The sequence below is a fragment of the Lutjanus erythropterus genome, chromosome 12 (assembly GCF_056507025.1).
Source record: "Lutjanus erythropterus isolate fLutEry1 chromosome 12, fLutEry1.hap2, whole genome shotgun sequence".
Taxonomy (NCBI): domain Eukaryota; kingdom Metazoa; phylum Chordata; class Actinopteri; order Lutjaniformes; family Lutjanidae; genus Lutjanus; species Lutjanus erythropterus.
In genome coordinates this window covers 22475988-22500274 of record NC_139328.1, presented here as the reverse complement: position 1 = coordinate 22500274, position 24287 = coordinate 22475988, and the positions used below count along the sequence as shown (strand labels likewise).

The window sequence follows — 24287 nt, the reverse complement described above, 5'->3', positions numbered from 1 at the left end:
AGAAGGAACGAAACTCAAATGTAACATGAAGCTGAAGAAGCAGATTTGGAATAAATCCGTTCTGAATGTTATATCTGGCATTTTGAAATCCTTTTACGAGTGTTCTCTTAGTCAGCCTGGATGAGAGATGAGATAAACAAAGTCTGAGGCAATTTAAGGCTCTTTAATTGGTTCCAGTGTGCAAAGAACGCCTCACAAAACTCAGAGAAAGGTTATAGCTATGCTCTCTGGCACGAGTGGCTCTGTATGTTAGCTCTTAGCTCTGTTAGCTGGGTGGCTTTGACCTTTGAGTATTGTGCTTGATTTGTTGTAAAGCCGATATCTTAAAATTAAAGCTCATGATCATGGTCAGACTTGTGGTTCTTCCTAAAATGGAAAAGAATTAGGTGAAAACAGATGTGTGCACACATTTTGCTTTAGACTCTGACTTCATCGCTCCCTGCAAGCAAACACCGAGCTCATCGCAGAAGAAATTGAAGAGTGATGATAATCTGGTTCAGACTCAGCCTACAGGTGGATGCTGGGGTGAATTTATGAAATACTATTTGAAGTAATAAATTCATACCAGCAGCAACGGTAGCAAGAAGTGTCTGTGCAGACGCAGAGCAAAAGTCATGTTGAGTTTTCTTAAATATTGCATCCAGTATTACAGGGACACAAAGATGTGATTGACAAAAGTTTCTGTTCCTAAAAAATACTAAATCATAATATGTGAACTCTACCACTAGGGGTCTTACAGAGCTCACATCAAAACAGTAATAAAATATGTAGTTTGATGTTACTGTGAAGCAGCCTGGGAGTTGTTGTTTTCACTTTTAAACAGCCACCATTGCTGATGAAACTCTATCTGATGTGAGTCAAGTAGAAATCATGTTCATAGATGAAGTAATATAAACTTTTTATTCATATGGCTTTTAATCATGTTTGCTGACTACTGATTCTTCCTCACTCTCTCCATCCCTTTAATCCCTTATAGTTTCCTTGAATTAATTTCAACTTGCAGATTTCTCTGCAATTGAACACTGTTGAAAACATCTGGGATAACATAAGCACACAACCAAGGTCACCTAATGGTCACCTGAGTAAAGGTGTGAATGAGAGTCTGTGACTCACCCTGCCATCATGTGAGTCATTAGAGTCACATGATGGAGCGTAGATGTATGTTCAACTGCCCGGAGAGTGATTTTAGGATTGCACTGTATGAAGCAGATAAGATTGTGTCGTAGACCTCCTCTTCTGTTGAGGGATAGTTGTTCCAGGTTAACAAAATGGCCTGTTTTTACTCTTGTCTCAAACCGTCTGTCTTCCCTAGCTAAAATACGGACATTGCTGTCTTCAGAGGAGTGTCCCTTGGCCTTGAGGTGTAGGTGGGCTGCTGAGTCCTGTCCTGAAGAACTGGCTCTTCTGCGATGTGCCATGTGCTTGTGCAGCAGTTGTTTCGTTTCACCAATGTACAGGTCTGTGCATTCCTCACTGCTGTGCTGGGGTTAGCTTGTCAAAAGAACAGTATTTCAAAACTGAGTTTATTACAACAGTGTGAAAACATCACAGTGTGTGTACCAAAAGAAAAATAAGCTAAGTCACTACAAGAGAGTAAACTATTAACTAGAGCTTAATCAATTATTATATTAATCATCAAGTCAAAAATTCTCTGATTTCAGCTTCTTAAATGTAAATACTTTCTGGATTCTTTATTCCTCTATGACAGCAAACTGAATAACTTTGGGTTGAGGACAAAACAAGACATTTAAGGAAGTCATTTTGACTTTTAGGAAACACAGATCGACATTTTTCACCATTTTCTGATGCACAAACTGCATAAAGATTGTTGACAGCAGCACAGGAGCATATATTTGCAGGCAGACAGGCGCCATGACATCACCAATAAGTAGAGGAGAGGGAGAACCACAAAAACAGAAATGCACAGAAGGATCAGCATCACTGTAACTTACTGGTATAACCACCAAAAACACAAACATTGCCTGAACTGAACTGCGGTATCAGTTGACAATATGCATGTTAGCACAAACAGGAAAGAGCTACTTAAGCATGGTGAAACGAAGCAGGGATCACCAAAAGAAAGAGGCGCCATCGTCTGAAACAAAATCCGACAGCACAGCGCAATGAAGCGTGTATCTGAAGCTTCAAATGCATGTTTGAGGCTTCAAAAGTGTGTTTGTGGCCTGGAGCTGATATGACCCGATGTCTGTAGCAGAGAATTCAGCACAAACACAATTATCTCTCCACAAAGGCATCCTGAAGCCACAGTACTGGACTGGTGGCAGGCAAGCAAGCATAAATAATGCTATCCAAACAACAAAATAAGTAGTAGCAAGTGATTGAAGCAGATATGGATGAATTTTTAAGTTCACAATTCAACAGTTGCAAAGCAGAGCAGCAATTAGGCATAATTGCAAAGAGCGTGTTTGATATATTGTTCAGGCCTGAATATGAACCATTTTTTTTCTGGAATATTTTGGAAAAAGTGGTGGTAATATTATAATAGATGATTAGGAGATAATTACTCTCTGTGTTAAATGATCCTGTTACTAGGTTAGTGCATTTCTTCAGCTTCAACATGTTTTGCTGCTACAGAGAAAATAAATTCCCAACGAATGAAGACAGGTTTAAAGTTTCACCTGACATCTTTACCTGCCAGCGAGTGAATCATCTGTTAGGCAGCCAACATCTACAGTCACAGAGTCATAATGAGCAGCTCAGAAAGACAGAAAAACGGCTAACTGCCAGAGAAATGATATCCAACCAATTACATGATCCTGACGGGAGAGTGTGTACGTACATGATAAGTAATAAACAGAACACGCTGCACTAAAACACACAAACTACACAACGTAAAGGTTAGTATTTCATGTTTCACTTTTAGAAGATAAAAGGCCTCAGGGATGTTCTATCTTGGGTAAACTTTCTCGACAGCTAAAATATTATCTTCAAAAGGTGTTTGAAAAAGGAGGCTGTCTTATATTCGGGCCAAAAGGTGTGGACTGTGGCAGTGTGTAGTTAGTTATCAACAGCCAGTGCTATTTACTTTATTCACTCAACTGTAATGGAGAATGGACAGCCATAAGAGTCCAAAACACAGAAAACTACAGCATATTAGCTACTATCTTCTTTTATTATCAGATTGATTGATTGCAGTTTGTGCATATTAATAACTTTCTTTTTATTACGAGCTGAGAAAGTAGTTGCTCCACTGCCCATGTTATGCTGTGTACAAGGCTCGTTATTAGAAAGTAGGTCAGCTCAATCGATGTGAATTAAGTACCCTTTGCCCCGTTGAACCAAAATCCATTTTGAAAGTTGGTGTTTTATGGTAGGGACATATTTCTTGCAGAAAAAACTTTAGTTACACCATCACTAAGACTCTTTTCTGATTCACTTTGGTCTATAGGCATTATTTACTCATTACTAATGTCATGAATTAACTTGTGTTTGTCATAGACATATACTATAGATATCACTACTTCAAAATTTGGTATTTTGCCCGGAGGCGGTGTTTTAGAGTGCTGTGGCTCTAATATTCCTTCTTGTCAGCTCTCTTTGGGTTTTCTCATCACCTTCTCAATAACATAAAATTTGTTTATTAACCTAATCTTTGCCTTAAGTAATTGCATATTGCAATTGCAGTTTCACTCAAAATAATAAGAATATGACTTTTTTTACCATATGCTGTAGCCCTAAGCTTCTGTCAAGAACTCTGTTGATGTTCTTGCCTTTTAGCAACAAGTGTGCTAGTACTAAAACACAGTCCTCCATTTATCTGTAGACATCAGTCTCCTCAGGGTTTCTGCATCGGGGGCTCTTCACCGGGGTGATGTAATACTCAACAATCCTAACTCAACCGTAGAGAATGAAGCAAGTTGCCCTGTGGAGAGGCTTGATTTCAACTGTTCATCTCACCTGGAGCCTCTGGCTGTAAGTGAGGGTCAAGAATGAAGATCAATCTGTAAATCAAGACCTACGCTGTGAGGTTTAAAACTCTTATTACCTGTGCAGTTTGACATAATGGTCACATTACTGTTGCTAACACAATCGATAAACCTTAGACAGCAAGGTGTTGGGTATCATAATTGGCCTCATTACACTGTTTAGACTCTGACAGGACTTCATACTGTTCCCTGCTGATACTAGAGGGAGAATATCTGTTGTTAGCAGATGCATGGTGCAGTTCTTCTGGCATCATGCCACAGTATCACTAAAGTGCACTGAAGCAATTTGCAGCTCAGTATGAAACTTTCAGGTTGAAACCGTCGACTCCAAACCTGAAACGATTGTTCTCTCTCAAAGCTGATAGGTTTTCAGGTGTGAAGAAGAGTAGCTGCTTTAAGTGGAGGTGTTCAAGTGCAGTGTCTGAGATATATCTAAGCCCAATACTATTTTTGAAATAATAATGCCCGACTCCAAAAACAACAGATCAATATTAAATCTGAACTGACTGATGTTTTGGGAGCACTACAAATATGGACATACAGAATCATGAACTTAAAAGCTGATATGGCAAACTTTACCTTATTAGTCAACAGCTGACTATTGTGAAATGCTGTAGACACAGAGCAGGAGATTAGCATTTAGTTGATTTTGTGTTTCTGAGCACCTGATGTAGGTCTAAGCACAATCTTTACTCTCCTTTGAGCTCTGTTTTGGTCTCCTGACCTCAGTCACTGTAACTAACCCACTCTCTTCAATCTGTGTACAAATAACACAACTTTAGACTTTGAAATCGTGTGCAATGCATAACCCGCACCAAAGACCAAATTTGTGTGCAGGTGATACAGCAATCCTTCCCATTAAAAAATGTCAAGTCATGTAGTATAAAAAGAGCAAGAAAGTCAGCATATGGAAGAGGAGTGTGGTTTGATGGGTCAAACAGTAACATTATGTGCATCATGTGACTTACCTTACGTATGTCACAAGACTTGTGCAACATAACATAGGCTACATATTTTAACCCAAACCATAATCATTTCCTAAACCTAACCAGGTAGTTTTGTCACTGAAGCCTAACCAAACTGTGACTGCTTCACAGCTTTACCCACATGTTAGTTTTTGTTACCTTGACAACAAAGATCACCTGACTATGGATATGCTCTCCACAGAAGTTAATGGTAAGGAGCGATGTATCACCTGCACGCAAACTTGGTCTCTGGCGTTTTCACTGCATGCACTGTGAATGGGTACTGAAAGTCATGTTATTTGCGCACAAATAGATGAAATCTAGTTGTGATGACAGTGTCTGTTTGCCATTTGATGCTGGGTATGTAGTGTACAGTCTGGATTTGCTAAACCAACATAGCTTGGTTATAATTCTCTGTGGTTCATAAAATTCAAAGAAAAAAAATACAGATAAAAAAAGCAATGTTTGAGTCCTTGCAGCCTACAGGAATGCAGGACACGCTCGACCTCCAAATTTGACAACAACAAGCGACGACGAGCCCTACAATTCAATTTGATTAGCTGTTTATAACTGAATTGTCTGCCAATGTAAAGCTAAGTCTGATCTGCTCTGAAAATACACACTCTGGACTTAAGTGGCTGCCTATCTTGCTGCCTGCCAGACTCCACTGACATTTCGCTCAGTTTAACAGTTATAATCATCTACACCTCCTACAAGATTATTAATGATTTCTTACGACTCATACACAGACAGTTACTCATTCAGCACAAAGCTCTGATTAATGTATGTGAAATAGACAACAAAACAGAAATTCTGGTACGGAGTACACCGTAGCTGCACTGTTCATGTCAGATGAAGCGAGTATTTCGATTTAACATGTTTACTTGAGCTCTGATGACACATTCATTTTTTGATTTATTACAGTAAATATTTTATAGATTTCTCTCTTAAAGCTCAATTCTTATATAGGCTATGCATTGAAGAACTGTCTAGGTTGTATAGCACAACTTTATTTGCCAGATGCCGCTTACATGAGGTACTGTGTCATGTTCACTCTTTCTCTTTTTTGTCATATTTTTTTCAGTTTTTCCTCATTTTCAGTTTTATAGCTTTATCCAGTATTCAAATACACACAATAATCCTCTTCTCTATCTGTGTGAGCACAGACAAACTCTGCAGGCAGGGAAGCAAAATCTAACCGGAGCGTGCCTGAGATTGATTTTTATACAAGTTGTGAGCTGCGGCCTGCATCTGATGGATTATCTACAAACAGGCTGGAAATGTGGATAAAAGATAGCCAGAGTCGCAGACAGATGGAACCGAGAGAAAATGACTGATTAGGATAAAGACGATAATCAGGAAGAAGAGAAAGAGGAATGCAATGAAAGAATCTGGTTCGTGTCTCAAATTCTGAAGTAAGTTGCGTTTGAGATTAAAACAAATGACTTCATCACCTCAGTCTTGGCACACACACTCTTGACACTTCCCCATAGATCCACACACAGGACTGGATGATGTCCTTATCTGTCTTCATACCCCGGAGGCCTAAGACTGATTACTGTCCTGCGTGGCTGCTCTATCACCAAATGTGTGTGTGTTCGTGTTGATTGCCAAGACTGAGGTAGTGATGTCATTTGTTTTAATCTCATCTGCATGTACAAGCAGTTTTAGACCATGAAAGGCAAGATTTACTCAATCACTGCAGCCCCCTTTCCTGTCTGTTTTTGTCTTCCTGTCTGCCTATGTATATTTCTATCTGTCTCCGTCTGTTGCTATGACTCACGCGGTCCTTCGGCCTCGCTGTGTGGAACTAACACGTCACTGTTGAATGAACATTATGCTGTAGGGTCACAGGGATATCTGTAGGGCACAAAGTCTCTTTGCTCTCTTTAAACTCGTCGAAATTGGTTTCTTATCTTTTTGTTATTTAAGAAATTAAGTTGACTCCCCTGAAGAACTTTTCAGGAAATTATAATGTCATTAAATGTGTCGGCTAAAAGCCAGTAACTATATAATAATTGCTGTGTCCTGTTAAAGTTTCAAATGACCCTGCTCTTACCTTTTAAACATTTTCTTGAATTATTTTACAAATTATTGCAAATAAAAGTAATAAGTCACTGAGGAAACTAACTTCTGTTACTTTTAAATATCTGCTTTAATAAATAAATAATCATATGATGAACAGCTTATATTATACTACGATGAAAAAGAAGCTCACATTTCCTTAACTGTCTTGCACCACCCAACTGTGGTCTAAAGTTAACTAAATCCACTTACCAGACCCTCTAAAGCTAACTAATTAACACATTATAGCATGTTTGCTTAGTCTGTGCAAAAACACAAATGTAAATTGCTTGACCTGGTGCAGTGACTTGCAAAACTATATTCTGTATTCCAAGCAACAAAAACATGATATGAACAGAGCAGAGATTTATTTTGTTTCGGTCAATGTTGAATAAAGTATGAATCTGAATAAACATTTATGCTCATTTGCATACCATTACAAAGCTTCATTTATTGTGCTTCAATCTATGCCATTTATTTAGATAATCACAGCAGCAGGCACAATTAGCACCACAAACACACAAGTGCACCTTTACAAAATTCAGAACAGTCACATCTTAAGACACAACAATAACCCACCAAATCAATAACATTTTGACAAAAACAGTCCCACAAATGGCACAAACCAGCCAGAAGATGTTAAACTACACAACTAGTATGTATTTTCATGTGACATACCATTAGGAAGCTGAGATTCTTATGTTGATGTGAACCATTTCTAGATACAATCACAGAAGTTAAAAAAAGTTAATAAAATAACTGATTTTGTAATAAATTTAATGATAGCAACTGTGAAGTATTCTGTTTCTACTCACTAACTAGGACTGTTTTCTTGCAATCTGTGAACTATGCAGTTGCACAGGGTTCAGTAGCAAATCTGACATTCAATATTCCCACTGGCATTCAGTGTTTATAACATTTAAAATAAACATTTTAAAGGAAATGTAGCTTCTGTTTCATGTATGTATGCATTTGGCAGACGTTGTAGAATAATATAATATAATGTGGAATCTGTAAATCTTGCAAGTGTTTCCCATTATCATTTTCCAGTGGCTTAAATTGCTGATGTCAACTTGAGATGTCATCTTAAGAATGCTTGACATATCAAGCCCACTTTCATTTTAAAGAGAACCAGATTGATGCTCATGCATGCATCCAGACCTTCTCAGAGGGTCTGGAATTCCCCCACCATAGTTTCACAAAAAGGGGATCCTGAAATAAAAAATTGCACAGGACCTTGTCAATAACCACTAATATTTTTAACAACACAATTCATAATTCATCTGAGAAGGAAACCACCATTTTTTAGGTGCACAATACAATTTTTCCAAGAAAAAGCATCAAAATAGAGGATCCAAGTAGGATTTTTTTTTGTTTGTTTGTTTGTTTGTTTTCTCCAAGTAGGAGAAAACAATATTGGATTGTTTTCTCCTACTTCAAGTCTTTATGCTAAGCTAAGCTAACTGCCTGCTAGTCATAGCTTCACATTTACAGTAGAGAGATAAGAGTGGTATCATGATTTGTACTCTGCATTGCAATAAATCACTGTTTCTCTCTTTAACAGACTCAGAGTTAGTGTTAAATTTAATAGTGTAATATCACATTCCTGTTTGTATTTTGCCTCTGTTTGTGCACAAAATGCTTTGAATATCAGCCACAAATAATGAATTAAATCAAATGTGACATTTTCATGGCCACTTGAAATGGAAAATTCCTGATGCCTTTTTTTCTTTTGATGGCATTTTGTCATAACTCAGCCTGACATACTGGATATTTTCAGAAACGTTGGTAATTTCACTTGAACTCAAAATAAAGTTCTGTGGGTTCTCACAGTGTTTATCTGTACAGCATACGTTTGTTATGATGAAATGCCTAAAGGCTCTACTGGACTTAGGAGATGAAGGACTCCCCCGTGAGGCAAAAAGATGCAATTTTATTTGCATAGCACATTTAATTTCAAGCAAACTCAGTGTCTTTTACATAAACATGCATGCAGCAAGAAGTGGCATGAGAACATTGAAAAAAAAATGCAAGAATACACAACACTGACAGCCACCCACTCCAAAGAACACTGACAAATCACATCCTGCAGAAGTGAGTGAATAAATAAGAGTCTCATACAACTTTTACAACTTCTGTTCAACTATTGCTTTTGCAAGGTAGTTCTGTGAATTCAAGGAGTTTTAAGCAGAGACAGTTTACTGTTCTTTGTTTTCCTCTAGCTCTATTTAGCATTTGTAACCTATTAGAGAGCACCCTCTAGTGATTTATTCTCATTACACTACATGTCCACTGCAGCAGGAAAGCTGCTCTCAGTCCTGTCGAAACTCTGCGGGGAATTAGAAAATAGGGTGAGAACATCTTAGGAAGTTATCATAAAACTTCTCAAATTACTTCTTAACACTCACGGCTATCTGCAAACTCTTTATGTCCAATTTTGAGGTAGCCTTGTCAGAGTGGGAGGGATTAATTATAGTGTTTTCTCACATGTGTAAGACATACAGTAAATTCTCATTATCTATAAAAGCATAAATCATACAGACAGCACCATTTGTTGCGTGTTTGCCTGGGAAATCCTTTTCAAACCTGCATCTTGTACGTACTTTGTTCCAGCATCAGTTGTTTTTTTGTTTCATGTGGGCTGCAGGATGAGTCAGAAGAGAATGAGTAATGATTTAGTCATCCATGTCACACACACAAAGTACACGCATACTTGTACAAAGAAAAGTTAGACACTTCATCTTTGCTTTTAACTCCTTTTTTACTCTGATTTTCACACAATACACACACACACAAATATGATCACATTTATTGATCCACAGGGCAGTCTTGAATTGGAAAAAATACAACATAAAGACACATTAATGTATACTCTACTTTTCTTAACAAATGAGTTCTTCTGAAAACTGTTAACCATGATGCATTGTTGTTTAGTAAGAATATTTTTACTAAATGTGTTGGATTAATTAATGTAAATTGTTTCCTCTGCACATCTGGAACAGGGGTCAAAGGAAATCAGGGCAAGCAAACATTTAACATAAGGCATATTTAATGAATTTCCAACCAGGGACATTATACTGGTAAAATGAAAATAAAAATCGTTTCATTTGTTTTAAATCTGAATTATTTGTGACACACAAAAGATGTGGTCACATTTTTGTTAATGTTACTACCTACCATAAGGGTCAATAGCTCTTGCTGATAATTTTTTAAGTCTTAAGAGACTTTTATTCAGTCTTTATGGACTTTTCTTTTGGGATAATACCCAAAACCATCTGTAGATGGAAGCAGGGCATTGAGCAGCTTTCTGAAACTCTGTTTTGGACTCTAGTCAGCTCTCTCGTCATTCTGCTACAAGAGGTCAATGCTGCGAAAGCCTAACATTGTCCTGTCTGCTCATTTCACCTTTCTTTTCATGCTAGTGTCATGTTTAAGCATGAAAAACATATGAAGATTAATTATAAGAATATTTGAATGTTTTTCTAGGGGTCTGTGAGTAAGTTCAGAGTTGTATTTTAGTTAGTTTTGTGCCTCTGGGTTGTAATGTTAGACCAACTGGTCTTGTTAACATGGCAGCTTAACATTTTGTTGACATTGTGTGTACCTGCTCTATACTTGTTTGGGTTTGAAAACTCAAGGGCTCTGGTATCCAAAATCATATTGCACATTAAGGTGACCACCCATATGCGGATTTCATTTCAACATATATAATTAGTTTGCACACTGGTGTCTGTTGAGAAGTGCATAGAAGAACAAGGTTGACTGTATTTTCTGTTGTTGTTGTTGTTGTTGTTGTTGTTGTTGTTGTTAAAAAAAAATGATGACACTCCAACAGATATTTTCATATTGTTAATGTTGTTAAAAGAATAATTGTCTTAAGTGTCTGAAGTATGAAAATGCAAGTAAAATCTGCTACAAGAGGTCAATGCAGCAACTGCCTATGTCACCCCTACTATCAGGATAACTGTGTGGTCACATGCCTGGGACCTGCAACATATTCAAGCCAATTTACTGAATCAGTCGAATTGAAATTCCTCCCTTTTCAATTTATTTTAAAATCTGCACTCTTCTCCTCAAATAAATTTGCTTTATCAAACCTGTCCATAATTATCAGTATTGTATAATATGAAAAAACACCCGTGCTAGGTTTAATGTGCTTGTGTGTTCATTTATGATTATTATTCAGATTCAGATTCAAATAGCTTTATCGGTATGAACAAAAAATGTTATTGCCAAAGAACTTTACAGAAAATTCACATCATATTGCATATATACATATTCATCAGAAAGGTGTCATTTGCATGCAAGTTATATATTATACAATATAATGCAGTATATTACAAATGAACTCTTTATGGTCTAATGGCCTGAGAAGTTGTTGTCCCAACCGTCGTTCAGGTTTCTTACCTCACCTGCAAAATCGCTGCTACGTTTGTTTTTCATATATTGTTGTTTTTTATCATCTCTTCTGTCCTAATAAAACGTCATCTCACGCTTTTAAGTCGTTTTATTTTGAAAAGTACAATACACTTTACATCGCATTTTTGTCTTCATCTCTTTTATTTTGAAATCAATGACCCGGAAATCCTCTCACGCCACTTTTCTTTTTCTTTCTTCTTTTCCTGGTGTCCTGTACGTTGTTCATCATGGCTCAGGCAGTACAGAAACTTATCGCTAAAGTACCTACTTTAGTTGGTGGTAAGTTTACGCAACTTTCTTTTGTTTTTTTTGAACCAATTATAAAGTATGGAGTTAGAGTTAGTGGAATAACCCGTGCACCAGTATCTCGGTGAGGTTGTTACAGCTTGTTAGCACCTGCACAACTTCTGTGTGACCTCTGAGCTCAGGTAACAACACACAGCCGCTGCAGGTTTACTTCAGAAAGTTGTGATTGTTCGGTTTTTCTTATTGCTAGAGAAAGTTGAGGCAAGGCAGGGTTTTTTTTTTTTTTTTAACTTTTCTGCCTTTAAGCTAATGCTGTTCTTAAAAGACTCGCTTTGCGTTTGTGTCACCTGCAGCCGCTGTCACGTACTCCAAACCCCGCCTGGCGACCTTCTGGCACTACGCCCGGGTGGAGCTCGTCCCCCCGTCTCCTGCTGAGATCCCCAAAGCCATAGAGGCTGCAAAGGGCCTCGTGAAAAGCTTCCAGTCTGGACGCGTGGGACAAACTACAGTCAGGGTGAGTCCTTTAGTAGGCTTAGAAATACGTGGCTGTCACTGATATACATATGAGAGAGAGAGAGAGAGAGAGAGAGAGAGAGAGCTTTATTAAACTGATAGTTCAGGTGTTTTGAGGTGGGGTTGTGTGAGGTACTTATCCATAATCAGTGTATTACCTACAGTAGGCTAATCAATGTTACTGCTGTGGACAGGATCAGTAGCAAAATATATCATAGCCACTGAAAAGGGTCCACCTAAAAAATCAATATCAGTTTAAGTGTACACTGTATTTAGAATATTTTCACTGCTTTACCTTGCTGTACGGCAGCTTTTTGTCATTGGAAATTGCAGATATATAGGCAGAAAATTGCTTTTTCCAAAGCAACCAATGTCCTTTGGCAAAAGCAGTAATTTAGCCTCATAGAACATGGGATTTGCTGATCTATTTTGTATGACTTCAGTGAATTTGAATTAACCCTTTTAATACACTGAACAAACTAACAGATTGAGGCAGCGGTAGACCAGCAACTCCCATGATCCATGTGGTAAAATGCCAAATCAATTTGATGGCTCTGGAGACAGTGATATTTGGCATGTAAAACTAGTTTCCTGGCAGGAAGGAATGTCTGAAATATTCAAAAGATAGTGTGCATTTGTACTGTTATAATGTTAATGTTTTTTGTTTATTTTAGGTGGGCCAACTATCGTAGGTAATACACTGACTCTGGCCAGTCAGTTGAACAATCATGCTATGTTGTCCTGCATTTTGTGTGATTTTTGTTGTCCAGGCTTTCTAAAACCAATTTGGATATATGATGATGATCTGAAAAAGGCCAAAGTGCAATGCAATGTATGAAACTGACCTGGATGCATGCCAAGATAAGTGTGTGTGCGTGTGTGTGTTCATAGTGACTGGTACCCCTGTGTACCCTGGACTCTTTCATGGCCTCATTTAAATATTAACTATCAGAAATTGTTCTCAAATTCTAGAGACTGTCATTAAGTTTTAATTTTGCTTAATTTTCTTTTGTAGGATGCCTTAAGGAATGGACTTGTGACCACTGAGGTGCTGATGTGGTTCTACATTGGAGAGTGCATCGGCAAAGGAGGCATTATCGGATATGATGTCTAAATATTGCACTTCTCCTGTGTCCTTTTGCACTTCACATTCTCAACAACATGCACACAATTTCCTAATAAAAAAAAGATGTCTATAGTCAGATAAGTATCTTAAGTGTCTCTTGAGTATTCATTTCCAGAATGAGTGTGCTCATATTTTATTCACAAAAGACTTACAAAACATGTAAGAACCAAAAATGGACATAACCATAGGAAAATATTACAGGTTGCAAAGGGTTTTGGAAGATTTCATACACAGCTGAATGACAGTGAAGATCTATAATTAATAACTTTAAAACGTTTTCTTAAATGTGACTTAAACAGATATTACCACTGCAGTCAAAACTTTTCTCCATTAAGCTGCATATTTTATAGATTTTGCTGCTATGTAATGATAGACATCTCCTCTCGCTCTCGACTTTCTGACATTGCATTTACAACATTTCCCAAATATCTGCTGAAGGCTCTCCTCACATCCTCTGGTTCCTCCTCCAGGTTGGAGTGAATAAGTGGCAGTCTGCTCAGATGTGAGGCTGCATCAAAAAGAATGAACATGTTAGGCCAGAAATGGTCATAATAACTCATACAACAGCTCTGGGAGGCCTGCAGTGTAAATACCTAATGGCAGCCGTCCGTCTTCGACTACACTGCCGGGCTTGTGGTGAGCTATGAGCAGACATTGGTTGTCATGCAGGCCTTGAGAGGAGATGAACATCGAATGCCACGTCTCTATTTCTTTTAGGTGACTTGGAACGTCAGGATTAAAAATTATCGCCACACCGCTGGAGTCCTTCAACAGCGCAGGCCAGCATGATTCAAATCTGTATGAAGAGAATATATTGTATGTTTGCATCTGGGTATGATACATTTAAAAGGATCCCACTAATGGAAATTATTTTTCTTAAATGTCACATGATGGGACAAGGTAATATATAAGCCTTTGGTAGTTGAAAATATGTTAATGATATTTAACTTACTTAAAATCCCCTGAACAGTCCCAAAGCTCAACCTCACATGTCGAGTTGTCACCACTGCCTTCAGGTTGTGATTCAAATTCCAGTATCCTTGAGACAGGAGAAAACAGCTGCATTTAGTTTTTCTTATACCCCTCAAGGCAAAATAAATATATTACTTGAATAACTGAGTTTACACTTAATTTAAATCCTCAAAATATTTAACGCATGTCATTTCCATCTTCTCAGGGACTGAATACGTTGGTGTAAATTGTGTGCTTTGAAAAGCAGTAAAGTTGAAACTGGTTTGTACCTTACTCCTTGAGTAGGTCTGTATTCACCTCCCACATTTTCTGTTGTGTCAGAGAAAAAATTTGCAAGAACTGTTTTCCCACTCTGTAAAACAGAGACAGATCGTGTTAAAATAGTCATATCAGTTGAATAGCATAAAAGAATACCTCTTATCATTAGCTGCTAATAAACACTCTGAAAAGGGTCATTTTTAAATATTTTACTTTTGATATGCGAGTCAAAGTAATTGCTAATGGGCCTTCTTCACAGCGATGCTGCAAGGGGTGAACTGAGGCAGGAGTTTTGATTTTCAATATTTCTACTGAATTCATTACACTCCTGTGTTGAATATGCAAGTGTCAAAATGAAGCAAGCATAATAAGAGTAACCTGTAAATGGGGTGACTCATCATGCAAAATGCTTGATTTTGCACTGAGAAAAGTCCAAAAACAACTGCAACATTTGCACTTTTTGACAATGTTTTCACTGAGTGTGAGCTGAGCGCTTCTCAGGTAACATAAACAAGCACACACATAAAGCTAGTCCTATTCAAAAACCTTACACATGTGCTTAATGCAAGCATGCACTTCTTATATTTGACGGTTCTGACACCAACAAAAAAAAACATTAATTTGTGAGCACGTAGTTTGGAGCATGGATGAGTGACGTAAGCTAACGTAATAACATAAATGCTGTCTTACGCTTTCACTGACAAACTATTGCCTATCTAGTAAACACAGACTACGCTGCAGTGGGAGAGGGGCATTTACGTACCTCATTAGGACCAATAAAGAGTATTTTTGTTTTGAACATGTCCTGTCAACAGAAGCAGAGAATTAACGCTAGCTGCTAACTTCGACTGAAGAAGCTCTGACAATGCTAAGCTACGTCACCAAAACAGGGTAAACAGCACTCTCGCTTATCTGCACAATTGAATGCGAAGTTTTGACTTTCACGCAATTACATGTATAAAATGTTAGCTAGTAATCTTCAAAGCTTGATGGTACCCGAGGACAGTTTACGTTAACGTTACGGTAAACTTCCTTCTCGTTCCTATGGTTTCGGCCAGTCTCCTTGCTTTCGTTTGTTCATTGGTTGTTTATTACTTTAATCAAACTTAGTCCCGCCTACTTTGCCCTTGGGGAACAAATAAACAGCGAGAAAATAAGTTGGCGTCATTACGTTGCCTCAGATCTAACCAATCCGCTTCGACCAGCACAAGGTGGCTCTTCAGTTTGGAGTAGCGTTGTTCTCAACCGACACAAGGAAGAAGCGTAAGTAATATTTACATTTTCTTTGTTGGTGTTTTGTAAGGGATTACAAAACGTAATTGTAATATCTATAATGTACATGTCAGTGATTTTGTTTGGTAGAATTAACACAATACTTGCTGTCTTCGATGTAACGTAAAGCTTAGCAGTTCCTTAACCTACTGCTGTCCGTTGCTATGCAGTAAGCTTAGTTAGCTTGCTTGACAACCTACTGTCCTTCATAGTAAAGTGCAAGGTAGGCTATGCAGTTTAACTAAGCTAATTTTGAAAGTTGTACCATGAACATCTAAATGTCTTCCTCTATCTGTTAACACAAACTTATACTGTCAGTGTATACCATACTGTGCAGTATTTTACTCAGGTGCAGTATTATTTAATGTCAAAGTGTGCAATATCTAAATTTCAAAACTGTATGCTATAGTGTTAACTCAACTGCTGAGTATGTTTCTTTATATTGTTGTTATTGTGTGTTGTTGTTGTTGTTGTTATTCTCTCTATATCGTACTTGTCTACCTATTTAGTTATATCTTCCTTTTCACTGCCTACTATCATGTTTTTTTTGTTTGTTTGTTTGTTTGTTTTTCTGCCCATGTTATTATACTATCCCTTTTGCTGCTGTAACAATGCTAATTTCCCAGTTGTGGCATTAATAAAAGAATATCTTATCTTCTCTTACTCTGTGTTGTTTTGTCAGGAGTAGGAGGGATGTCTCCAGAGGATGAGCTCCAAAGTCCCCCCCTTGGTTTCAGTTCTACCAGGGACGATGTCACTCTGAGCTGTGGAGATTTAGCGAGCCCTTATGAGCTTGGCAGAGGAAGCCGAGCGCGCAGCAGTCTACACACAAGAACCCCAGAGACTGACATCAGTTGGTGAGGTCCTATGATGCAAGAATATGTGAACACGTAGCCATATCTGTGGAGACAGACATCTGCTCACCAGCATCCACAACCTAACTGATTTAAAGCATTTGCTTCCTGTTTTGCATGTAGTCGTGGAGACTTCGCCAGCGGAAAAAGCTCTTTCCTGAAAATACTGACGGATGCAGAAGCAGCTGCCAACTCAGCAGCCATACAACTTGTGTCCTTTAAAGATGCCATGGAGGATGAATATGCTGTATGTTTGTCAAGTTGGATTCAAACATTGGCCCTCAGTGTTGGATACCACAACAATTTACATAAATTGAGCATAATTTTGACAATCATGACCTATTATTCTAACTTTTATATCTTTTGCAATTAAGGATTCGAGACAATCTGCCACTGACAAGCGCCGAACATCAAGGCAGAGAGGACTTTTGCTGGAGAAGTTGGAGGATTTTAGACGAATTAATAAGTCTGTTCGACAGAAAGTGAAACAACTCCAAGATTCAGAGGTTGGTTACAATATTTCTACCTGGTAAATTGGATGGTTCGTGATAGATCTAGATTAGCAGTCGTAATGTAGTTACTTCATAAGAACAAATAAAACACTTAATTGAAATTCTTTCATTTTGCTTTTAACCTGTTTTAAATAACATGTCTCTCCATAAAGGCTAATAGAATTGATGCTAATCACCAAATTGAGATCTTACTGAAGAAGATCACACAAGCTGAGAGTGAAAATGAGGTGAGTGTTTCATTATGTTTATGCAATGACTCAAAAGGTGAGACTTAATTTAAGTGTAAGGGAATTAAGCCATGTGCTTAAACCTGGTTGAAGATTTAGTCTGCGAAAAGGGTTAATCTGGGTTAATCTTATGTTCTACTGTATACTGGTTTGTATGGTTCAGTTGGTAACAGATGATAATGTAGAGGATGTGTCTCCAAACATCACCACATTGAGTATTAAATTAACACGATGGCTGAAAGATATCACATAAAGACATCTACTATATGAGACCAAATGTACTTTTTTTTGCAGAAGAACTCTAAAATTATGCAAATTCCAGTCTCAAATCATGTACTGATCGCTGTCACTTTTCTTCCAAAGCATTTAAAAAGAGATTTAAGTGAGACAGAAAGAAGAGTTGAGGAAGTGATGGATCTGCGGAAAGAAGAGCAGGTAAACACAGCTTAAGTTTTCATTTCTATTTTCTTGCTTGCTCAAACTCAGACTTAAAAATACAAAGGGTGCAGAGTGCATTTTTAAAGCATCTGTCTATTATGGTCTTCACAGGAGAACATAAAGAGTGCAGTTCACATGACCAAGTCTGTGGAGGCGACTCGTGCTCACCTGCAGGGGCAGCTGCGAAACAAGGAGGCCGAAAACAATCGTCTGACTGTACAGCTACGGGTACAAACGTCTTTATCAACCTACACCTCTCTAGACCAGGACTGCCCAAAGTGGGGCCCGCAGGCCAAAGTTGACCCACTGGTTGTGATGTGCCCGATGTTCTTAGAAAAAAAAGATGGAGATGAATTATTTTTTAAATGTGAATCGCTATGCTATTTTATTTTTTGTAAAGTTAAAAATGCTCTTTAAATACATAGGATGCCTAATTATTTTTCTAAATTTGGACATGGCGGGTAGAGTGACTCTTTGCACACAAAGTCAATTAAGAGAATTTAGTTCTAATACCATTTAAATAGTAATACTTTTTTTTTAACAGATAGAAGTACACAGTATATGGAAGTGCAGAATAAGAATGATAAAATAGCCGTACTAGAACAAGCACACTTAACATATGAAAATTATGTGACAGTGGAAGAGTAAAACATTGTTAAGTGTATACCATCTTTTGAGAAGACATTTAAAAAGTTCCTAATATTGCAACAATAAGTGTTTGCTTTTGGCCCGTGGCCCACCATTAAGTTTCAGTGTTCGACCTCCAGGGGAAAATGTTTAGGCACCCCTCATTTAGATGAACTGCTTTGAAGAAAATATACATTAGTGCTCATCTTTATGGGTGTGCTGTCTTTTCCAGACTTTGGAGAGAACCCTAACTGAGCAAAAGATGGAGGTCGATGACCTTAGAGCCTCCATCACATCTTTGACTGAGAAGGCAGCGCAGGACAAAGAATCTCTCAAAAAAGCCACTCGAGCACAGAAACTGAGAGCTGAGAGATTTGAAGCCGCGATTGAGAAATGCTATGTGCAATTGAAGGAAAAGGTATGAAGTCAAAAGTCTTTTCTATGCACAGTCACATTGTTCAGGATCTTGCTTTGACTTTCTTGTCTTTGTTGGCACGCAGGACGCCCAGCTGTCCAACGCTCGTTTAGAGAGAGACTCCAGGAGACGGCAAAAGGAGCAGATGACTGATGAAAAGGACAAATTTGTAGCTCAAATAGAGTTGTTAAAAAGGTCGGTCTCTTCTCTTTTCCACTCACCCACTTTTTATAGTTGAAATCAATACACACGTGACAAGCACCAGTTTTCACAGATTAGTTTTAAATGTGTCAATAAAGTCACATTGCAGATTTGACTGCAAGGCTGCAGAGGGAGAAGGATGAGCTCACTGCAGCCAGCGAAACTCTGATGCAACGTATTGAAAAACTCACTGCTGAAAATGGAGACCTCAGCATCAATAATGCAACACTTAAGGTACAAGCTGCTAGAGCTGCATGTGAGAATCATCACTGTGTTTGCACAGCTATTTAGTAATCTGCAGGCAACTGACAGATAATATCATATCCTATAAAAAGTTGAAAACATTCTCTCTCTGTGTGGTTGCAGGCGTCTGTAGCTCAGTTGGAGCAGCAGCTGACTGAATGTGAGTCTGCTCTGGTCGAAGAGACGGTTGTGTCTCAGGAGAGAAAACATCAAGCCGAACGGTGCCAATATCAGGTTGACATCTGCTCATTAATTTTACTCTTTACCTTTTTATTTCACTTATTTTTAGAGCTCCAACCTCTAAGATTCAGATCCCTCAGCATGGCATATTGATTTTCAGGTTTATTTTATTCTGTTTTCTGAATGGTGGCAAAGAAAGCAGTGAACATCAGGCCAAGGAAGCCAAATTCTTACAAGCTTTAAGACGACAAACTGTTGTCGTTTTTTCCAGCCAACAGTGAATCCTTTTGTCCTTACTTCTTACACCATAAATTAGTCATATTTTGTTCTTTTCCAAAATTGTTTTTGTATTTTGAGTGTGGTTTGATCTTTTGTATAATTCTTCCCGAGGCAACAAAACAGTGTTTTGAATGTATTTGAATATCAGTTCATTGTAGTCGGTGTTAACTACGTCAACAGTGACACTGAAAGAAATCTGTTGAGATTGCTGAAAAAATGAGTCAGCAATAATACTAGTTTGCAGGAAGGATAAACTTTGATTAAACTTTTCTGTGTTTTTTTCAAGGTTGCAGAGCTTCAAGCTGAGATAGAAGATCTTAGGATAAAATATGCAAATCTTTTAAGAGAGACAGAGCAGATGAGAGATGGAAAAGATACAGAAGTTGAGAAGGTAACCTCCTGCCTCTTCATGTACAGTTTTTTCCTATATTTTATGAAACTTTTGAACTTCTTTAATGTGCACAAATCCTAGTATAATATATTTAAAAGTATATGTAATATTTCAGATGAATATTTCTATTTTTAACTAATTCTAACAGTGCTGTTGCTGCTTTTACTTTTGTGTTAAGCTCTGTTGCGCTGCTTCTACAGCTGTTGAATGGCCAGTTGGTTATGAGATGTTAGATGTAACCTGTACGGATGCATGATATAGATGTTTTCAGCTGATATGATAACCAATTAATACTTATCATTAAGTCTTCTCATTGATGATATTGGGAGAGTGGGGTTATTTGAGGCAGTGGGGGAAGTTGAGTCACCCCTTTCTAAGCAACCATAGATGAAATTTGTTGTGTGACCAAACATTTTTGAAGAGTCATCTATTTTTTTTTATGTTCAAGGAGTTGTGTTTGTTGTGTCTGAAAAATTACTGACAAGTTTGGGAAAAAGATCTGTGGAAAGTTGAGCCAGTGGCTAAACTTGTCAGTACTTATAATTATTATCATTATTATTATTATTATTATTATTATTATTATTATTATTATTATTATTATTATTATTATTATTATCAAAGCATAATTTCACTGTAATTCTACTTTTTGATCTTACATGTCATCAGTAAAATTACGTGACATTTTGAATTTTGTACTAGAGACCAGAACATGCCAATAGTATATCGGCCCAAATATCTATCGTGCATCCCTAGTAACCCTAACTTTTTCAGCTGCATAAATTTTGTTGCATGTGGAGCTGCTAATTCCAAAACCTCTGGGCAGCAAAACACTTCAACTAACAGCCTCCAAAGCTCAATCTAAAGATGAATCTTGGCACATTCTGCATGTTGTAAGGATTCCACTAATCTATGAGGATCTCTGTGAGAGGTTTGATGAATCTTTAGGCTAATATTTTGTCTGTTCCCAACGCGCCACCCCTTCTGCCATCCTCGGGAGCCCAGGTGAGGCACGAGCTGCAGGGGCGTGTGGAGGAGCTGAGGTCTTACCCCGAGTTACTGAGGGCAGCTGAGCAGAGTCTCTTCGAGTGCCAGGAGAACCTGCGACGCTCGGAGAGGAAGTGCTCAGAAAAGTCAGAGTCCGTTAGGCAACTGCAGGTTCAGGTGTGCAACGTGAGCTGTGGTGGTCAGAATGTGTAAAATGCAGTCATTTTTCTACCTCTGACCACTAGGCGGTAGTACAACCTCATGTGCATCTTGTTTTCTGGTCCTGCTGTGAGTTGGTTTTGATGTCTGTGATTAAAAAAACTCTGTGCAGTGGAAGTTGCAATCATCCTTACCTATGAAGCCCGTGTTTTGTGCTGTGTGAGTCTTTTCAATCACCTACATGTTTTTTTTATTTTTTGGTAGTTTAAAATCTTCCCATTTTGTGTTTGATAGGTTGTGGCAAATAGCATTAAATAGGCTGTTGTATCCAGTTGTGCATGTGATGTCAACCCGTCTTCATTTTAACATTTTCAATTCAGAATTTTATATTTTACGTAAACAGATGGAGAGTCAAGCAAAACTGCTGACGTCATCTGTGGAGATGAAAGAGTCCATTCAGGAGGCCAATGTACAGCTACAAGAGAAAGCGAACTCTCTTAACAAGTAAGACCTTGTTCTGTAGGTAGAGAATGTTTGTGTCTGCTTTGTGCAAATTGAAAAATACTATTTGTTTTGTGTCTGTTTGTAGGAAGATGGATCAGCTGCAGCAGGAGAACCTGGAGCTGGTGCGGAGGCTCGCAGCTCAGGAGGAAGCTCTGAGCTACAGTAACCGACAGCTGGATCAGCGCTCACTGGAGTGTCAGGCCCTCAGCAGACAGCTGGAGGCAGCTTTGTCAGACGTCAGACAACAGGTACAGCTCAGAGAGTCAGGTGACATCCGAGAACAATGTGGTTAAAGAAAGAGACTTGAGTTTTAGTTAAAGGAACAGTTCAGATTGTTTGGAGTGGGCTTGTATGAGGTACTTATCAGAGTCAGTATGTTAACCACAGAAGCTGGAGTTTGGCATGCTCCCAGTTTAGAGAAGCAGCAGGAGCAGTGGTGTAGGAAACTAAGAAATGTACTGTTGTGGGCAGGATGAGCAATAAATGTATTTTAGACACCTAAAAAAGGCCAAACTACAAAAGCAATATCAGTGTAAGTAGTATATTTAGAATATTTTCATCGTTTTTACCTTGCCATCAGACAGCCTTTTTTGGCAGGAAACTGTTGGTGTATCACCAAATATCTCTCCAAACCAAGCAGACTCCAGTTTTAGCAGACAAAAACTGATTGAGACAGCCAGCATCGCCTGTGTTCTGCAAAGTTTTTTATCAGCAGATGTGAAGAGCATACACAACAATGCAGATTTTAGTGTTTGTACCTCACAGCTTAAGCTTATCATTTATGACATTCATATAAGTAAGAAAAGATAGAACTCTCTTAATCCTGGTCTTGTGCCAGGGAATGATAAAAAATTGCAATAAAGTAATATTGCAAATGATATTTAAGAGTAACATAGTACATGACTAGTACATTCATATAATACATATCTCTTCTGTCACTGTCATTTATATGATACAGCACCATTGAGCCTATATTTCCAGTTCCTGAAACTCTTTATATGTCCTGTGCTTGCAGCTAGTTGTTTGTATTACAGAAGTTATATGTTTCACTTTGTTAGATAATTTAAAGCTTTTCCACCCGTCCAGGTGAACAAGGTAAAAGACCAGGCTGTTTCCAGAGAAGAAACCTTTCAGACCAAAATCCTGGAACTGGAAGCTGAGAAGAGCAGAAGAGATAATGAGCTGAGGCTTCTTCGGCAGAGCAAACTCACTGTGAGTCTTTTATTGAGCAAATAAATCAAATGAATGCCATGGAGCATGCTCTGATTGTACTGATGATGTTGTCTGTGTCTTCATCTGCAGGCAGAGAAACAGTTTGAGGTTCGCCTGAAGGACCTGCAGCTCAGTCTGGACCAATCAGAGAGCCACAAGCAAAGCATTCAGAACTATGTGGATTTTCTCAAAAACTCTTATAAGACCATGTTTGACGAGGGACTGCAAACATCAAGCTTTGGATCATCGTATTTTCTAAAATGATTGAGAACTGAACAGGGTACCATTTTAAAATTTTTATTTATTTCCTTGTTTTTGCGATATTTATAAGGTCTATTTTAAAAAATGAGAATGAGGGCAAGAATTCATATCACTTTTAGAGGAAGTGAAAGCTTATTTTTTTTTAGATTTTCGGTATCTAGATGTACACTGTGCTTCATTTAGCTCACAATCTGGGACTTTTTTTTCTAGATATCAGGAAAATCTGCTTCTGTTAGAAGTTTTGATACCCGTTTTTACTCCCAAGAGACATTACATATTTTTACACATGTATGCAAATTTTGGACTGAGTGAACTCTCGGTGCTACTCACTTATTCCCATATGATGAGGAGCCAGTTGCATGAATTTAGTTTAAGATGTGTATAAACTGTAGACTTATATCCGCTTGTTGAGTAAGATTTGTCTGATGAAGACAGCGTCTTGCTCAAACATTACTGATGGACTTACTTAGTGTACTAAAGGTAACCACAAACCTGCCTTTTAAGTCTGAATTTAGACCTACTTGTTATAGCAACATGTTTGATGAGTTGTGGGCTGGTGACAGACATTTGTTACCTTTAGTTATCTATTCACCACCTTAAAAAATGTGATAAAGTTTTGGTTTGTTGTGAGAGCTTTAAAGGGTAACCAGCAGCAGTCGCTATATCACTCTGTTCAAAGCGTCCAGACTCCATTAACAAAAACAGTAATTTTACTGCTCTGGCACTTTGGCTACTGTTTTTGTTAATGGGTCTGGTGTCTCTGAACAGAGTGATATAATGTCTCTTTCTGGTTCAACAAAAAGTATCTTTCTCTTCAAAAAAGTCCATCTCTGTAGGAATTATTTCCATAATGTTTCAGGCACTTAACAATCTGAGCCTGTGGGTGTCAAAAACAGAGACTTAGTGGACATAATTTGATGGTGTACAGTCATACAGAGGGATTATTTCACAGCTGATGGCTGCAGCGCTCTCCCTCAATGCTGGACCACTTTAAAAAATTGGTGTCCCATTAGCCATT

The 24287-nt window shown here is 38.1% G+C and overlaps 3 protein-coding genes across 3 annotated transcripts; 2 read left to right on the top strand and 1 right to left on the bottom strand.

Annotated features, from left to right (window-relative positions):
* Window positions 1-11520: 11520 nt before the first annotated feature.
* On the top strand, window positions 11521-13364 carry LOC146317995 (ATP synthase F(0) complex subunit g, mitochondrial-like). Its single transcript, XM_084731393.1, has 3 exons — window positions 11521-11674; window positions 11995-12155; window positions 13170-13364. The coding sequence occupies exons 1-3, from the start codon at window positions 11623-11625 to the stop codon at window positions 13266-13268; spliced, it is 312 nt and encodes a 103-aa protein (XP_084587519.1). The 5' UTR covers window positions 11521-11622; the 3' UTR covers window positions 13269-13364.
* Window positions 13365-13397: 33 nt separating this feature from the next.
* Window positions 13398-15473, bottom strand: ift22 (intraflagellar transport 22 homolog (Chlamydomonas)). Its single transcript, XM_084731392.1, has 5 exons — window positions 15274-15473; window positions 14522-14604; window positions 14233-14319; window positions 13874-14076; window positions 13398-13788 (listed from the first exon to the last, which is right to left on the bottom strand). Exons 1-5 carry the CDS (start codon window positions 15310-15312, stop codon window positions 13640-13642), a joined length of 561 nt encoding a protein of 186 aa, XP_084587518.1. The 5' UTR covers window positions 15313-15473; the 3' UTR covers window positions 13398-13639.
* A 216-nt stretch (window positions 15474-15689) lies between these two features.
* On the top strand, window positions 15690-23950 carry LOC146317993 (outer dense fiber protein 2-like). The gene is made up of 17 exons (XM_084731394.1): window positions 15690-15773; window positions 16465-16639; window positions 16760-16883; window positions 17011-17142; window positions 17301-17375; window positions 17739-17810; window positions 17925-18041; window positions 18673-18858; window positions 18941-19050; window positions 19155-19290; window positions 19423-19533; window positions 20045-20149; window positions 21152-21310; window positions 21696-21796; window positions 21882-22044; window positions 22883-23008; window positions 23099-23950. The coding sequence occupies exons 2-17, from the start codon at window positions 16476-16478 to the stop codon at window positions 23270-23272; spliced, it is 2055 nt and encodes a 684-aa protein (XP_084587520.1). The 5' UTR covers window positions 15690-15773; window positions 16465-16475; the 3' UTR covers window positions 23273-23950.
* The last annotated feature ends 337 nt before the right edge of the window (window positions 23951-24287 follow it).

What these genes read in the sequence shown, in the direction of transcription:
- LOC146317995 (XM_084731393.1), top strand. Translation starts at nt 11,623, where the DNA reads ATGGCTCAGGCAGTACAGAAACTTATCGCTAAAGTACCTACTTTAGTT. An exon ending in AGTACCTACTTTAGTTGGTG is followed by an intron (nt 11,675 to 11,994) that starts GTAAGTTTACGC and finishes TGTCACCTGCAG; the next exon opens with CCGCTGTCACGTACTCCAAA. An exon ending in TGGGACAAACTACAGTCAGG is followed by an intron (nt 12,156 to 13,169) that starts GTGAGTCCTTTA and finishes TTTCTTTTGTAG; the next exon opens with GATGCCTTAAGGAATGGACT.
- ift22 (XM_084731392.1), bottom strand. Translation starts at nt 15,312, where the DNA reads ATGTTCAAAACAAAAATACTCTTTATTGGTCCTAATGAG. An exon ending in GACTGTTCAGGGGATTTTAA is followed by an intron (nt 14,077 to 14,232) that starts GTAAGTTAAATA and finishes CTCTTCATACAG; the next exon opens with ATTTGAATCATGCTGGCCTG. An exon ending in AGACGGACGGCTGCCATTAG is followed by an intron (nt 13,789 to 13,873) that starts GTATTTACACTG and finishes TTTTTGATGCAG; the next exon opens with CCTCACATCTGAGCAGACTG.
- LOC146317993 (XM_084731394.1), top strand. Translation starts at nt 16,476, where the DNA reads ATGTCTCCAGAGGATGAGCTCCAAAGTCCCCCCCTTGGTTTCAGTTCT. An exon ending in AACAACTCCAAGATTCAGAG is followed by an intron (nt 17,143 to 17,300) that starts GTTGGTTACAAT and finishes CTCTCCATAAAG; the next exon opens with GCTAATAGAATTGATGCTAA. An exon ending in TGTCAGACGTCAGACAACAG is followed by an intron (nt 22,045 to 22,882) that starts GTACAGCTCAGA and finishes CCACCCGTCCAG; the next exon opens with GTGAACAAGGTAAAAGACCA.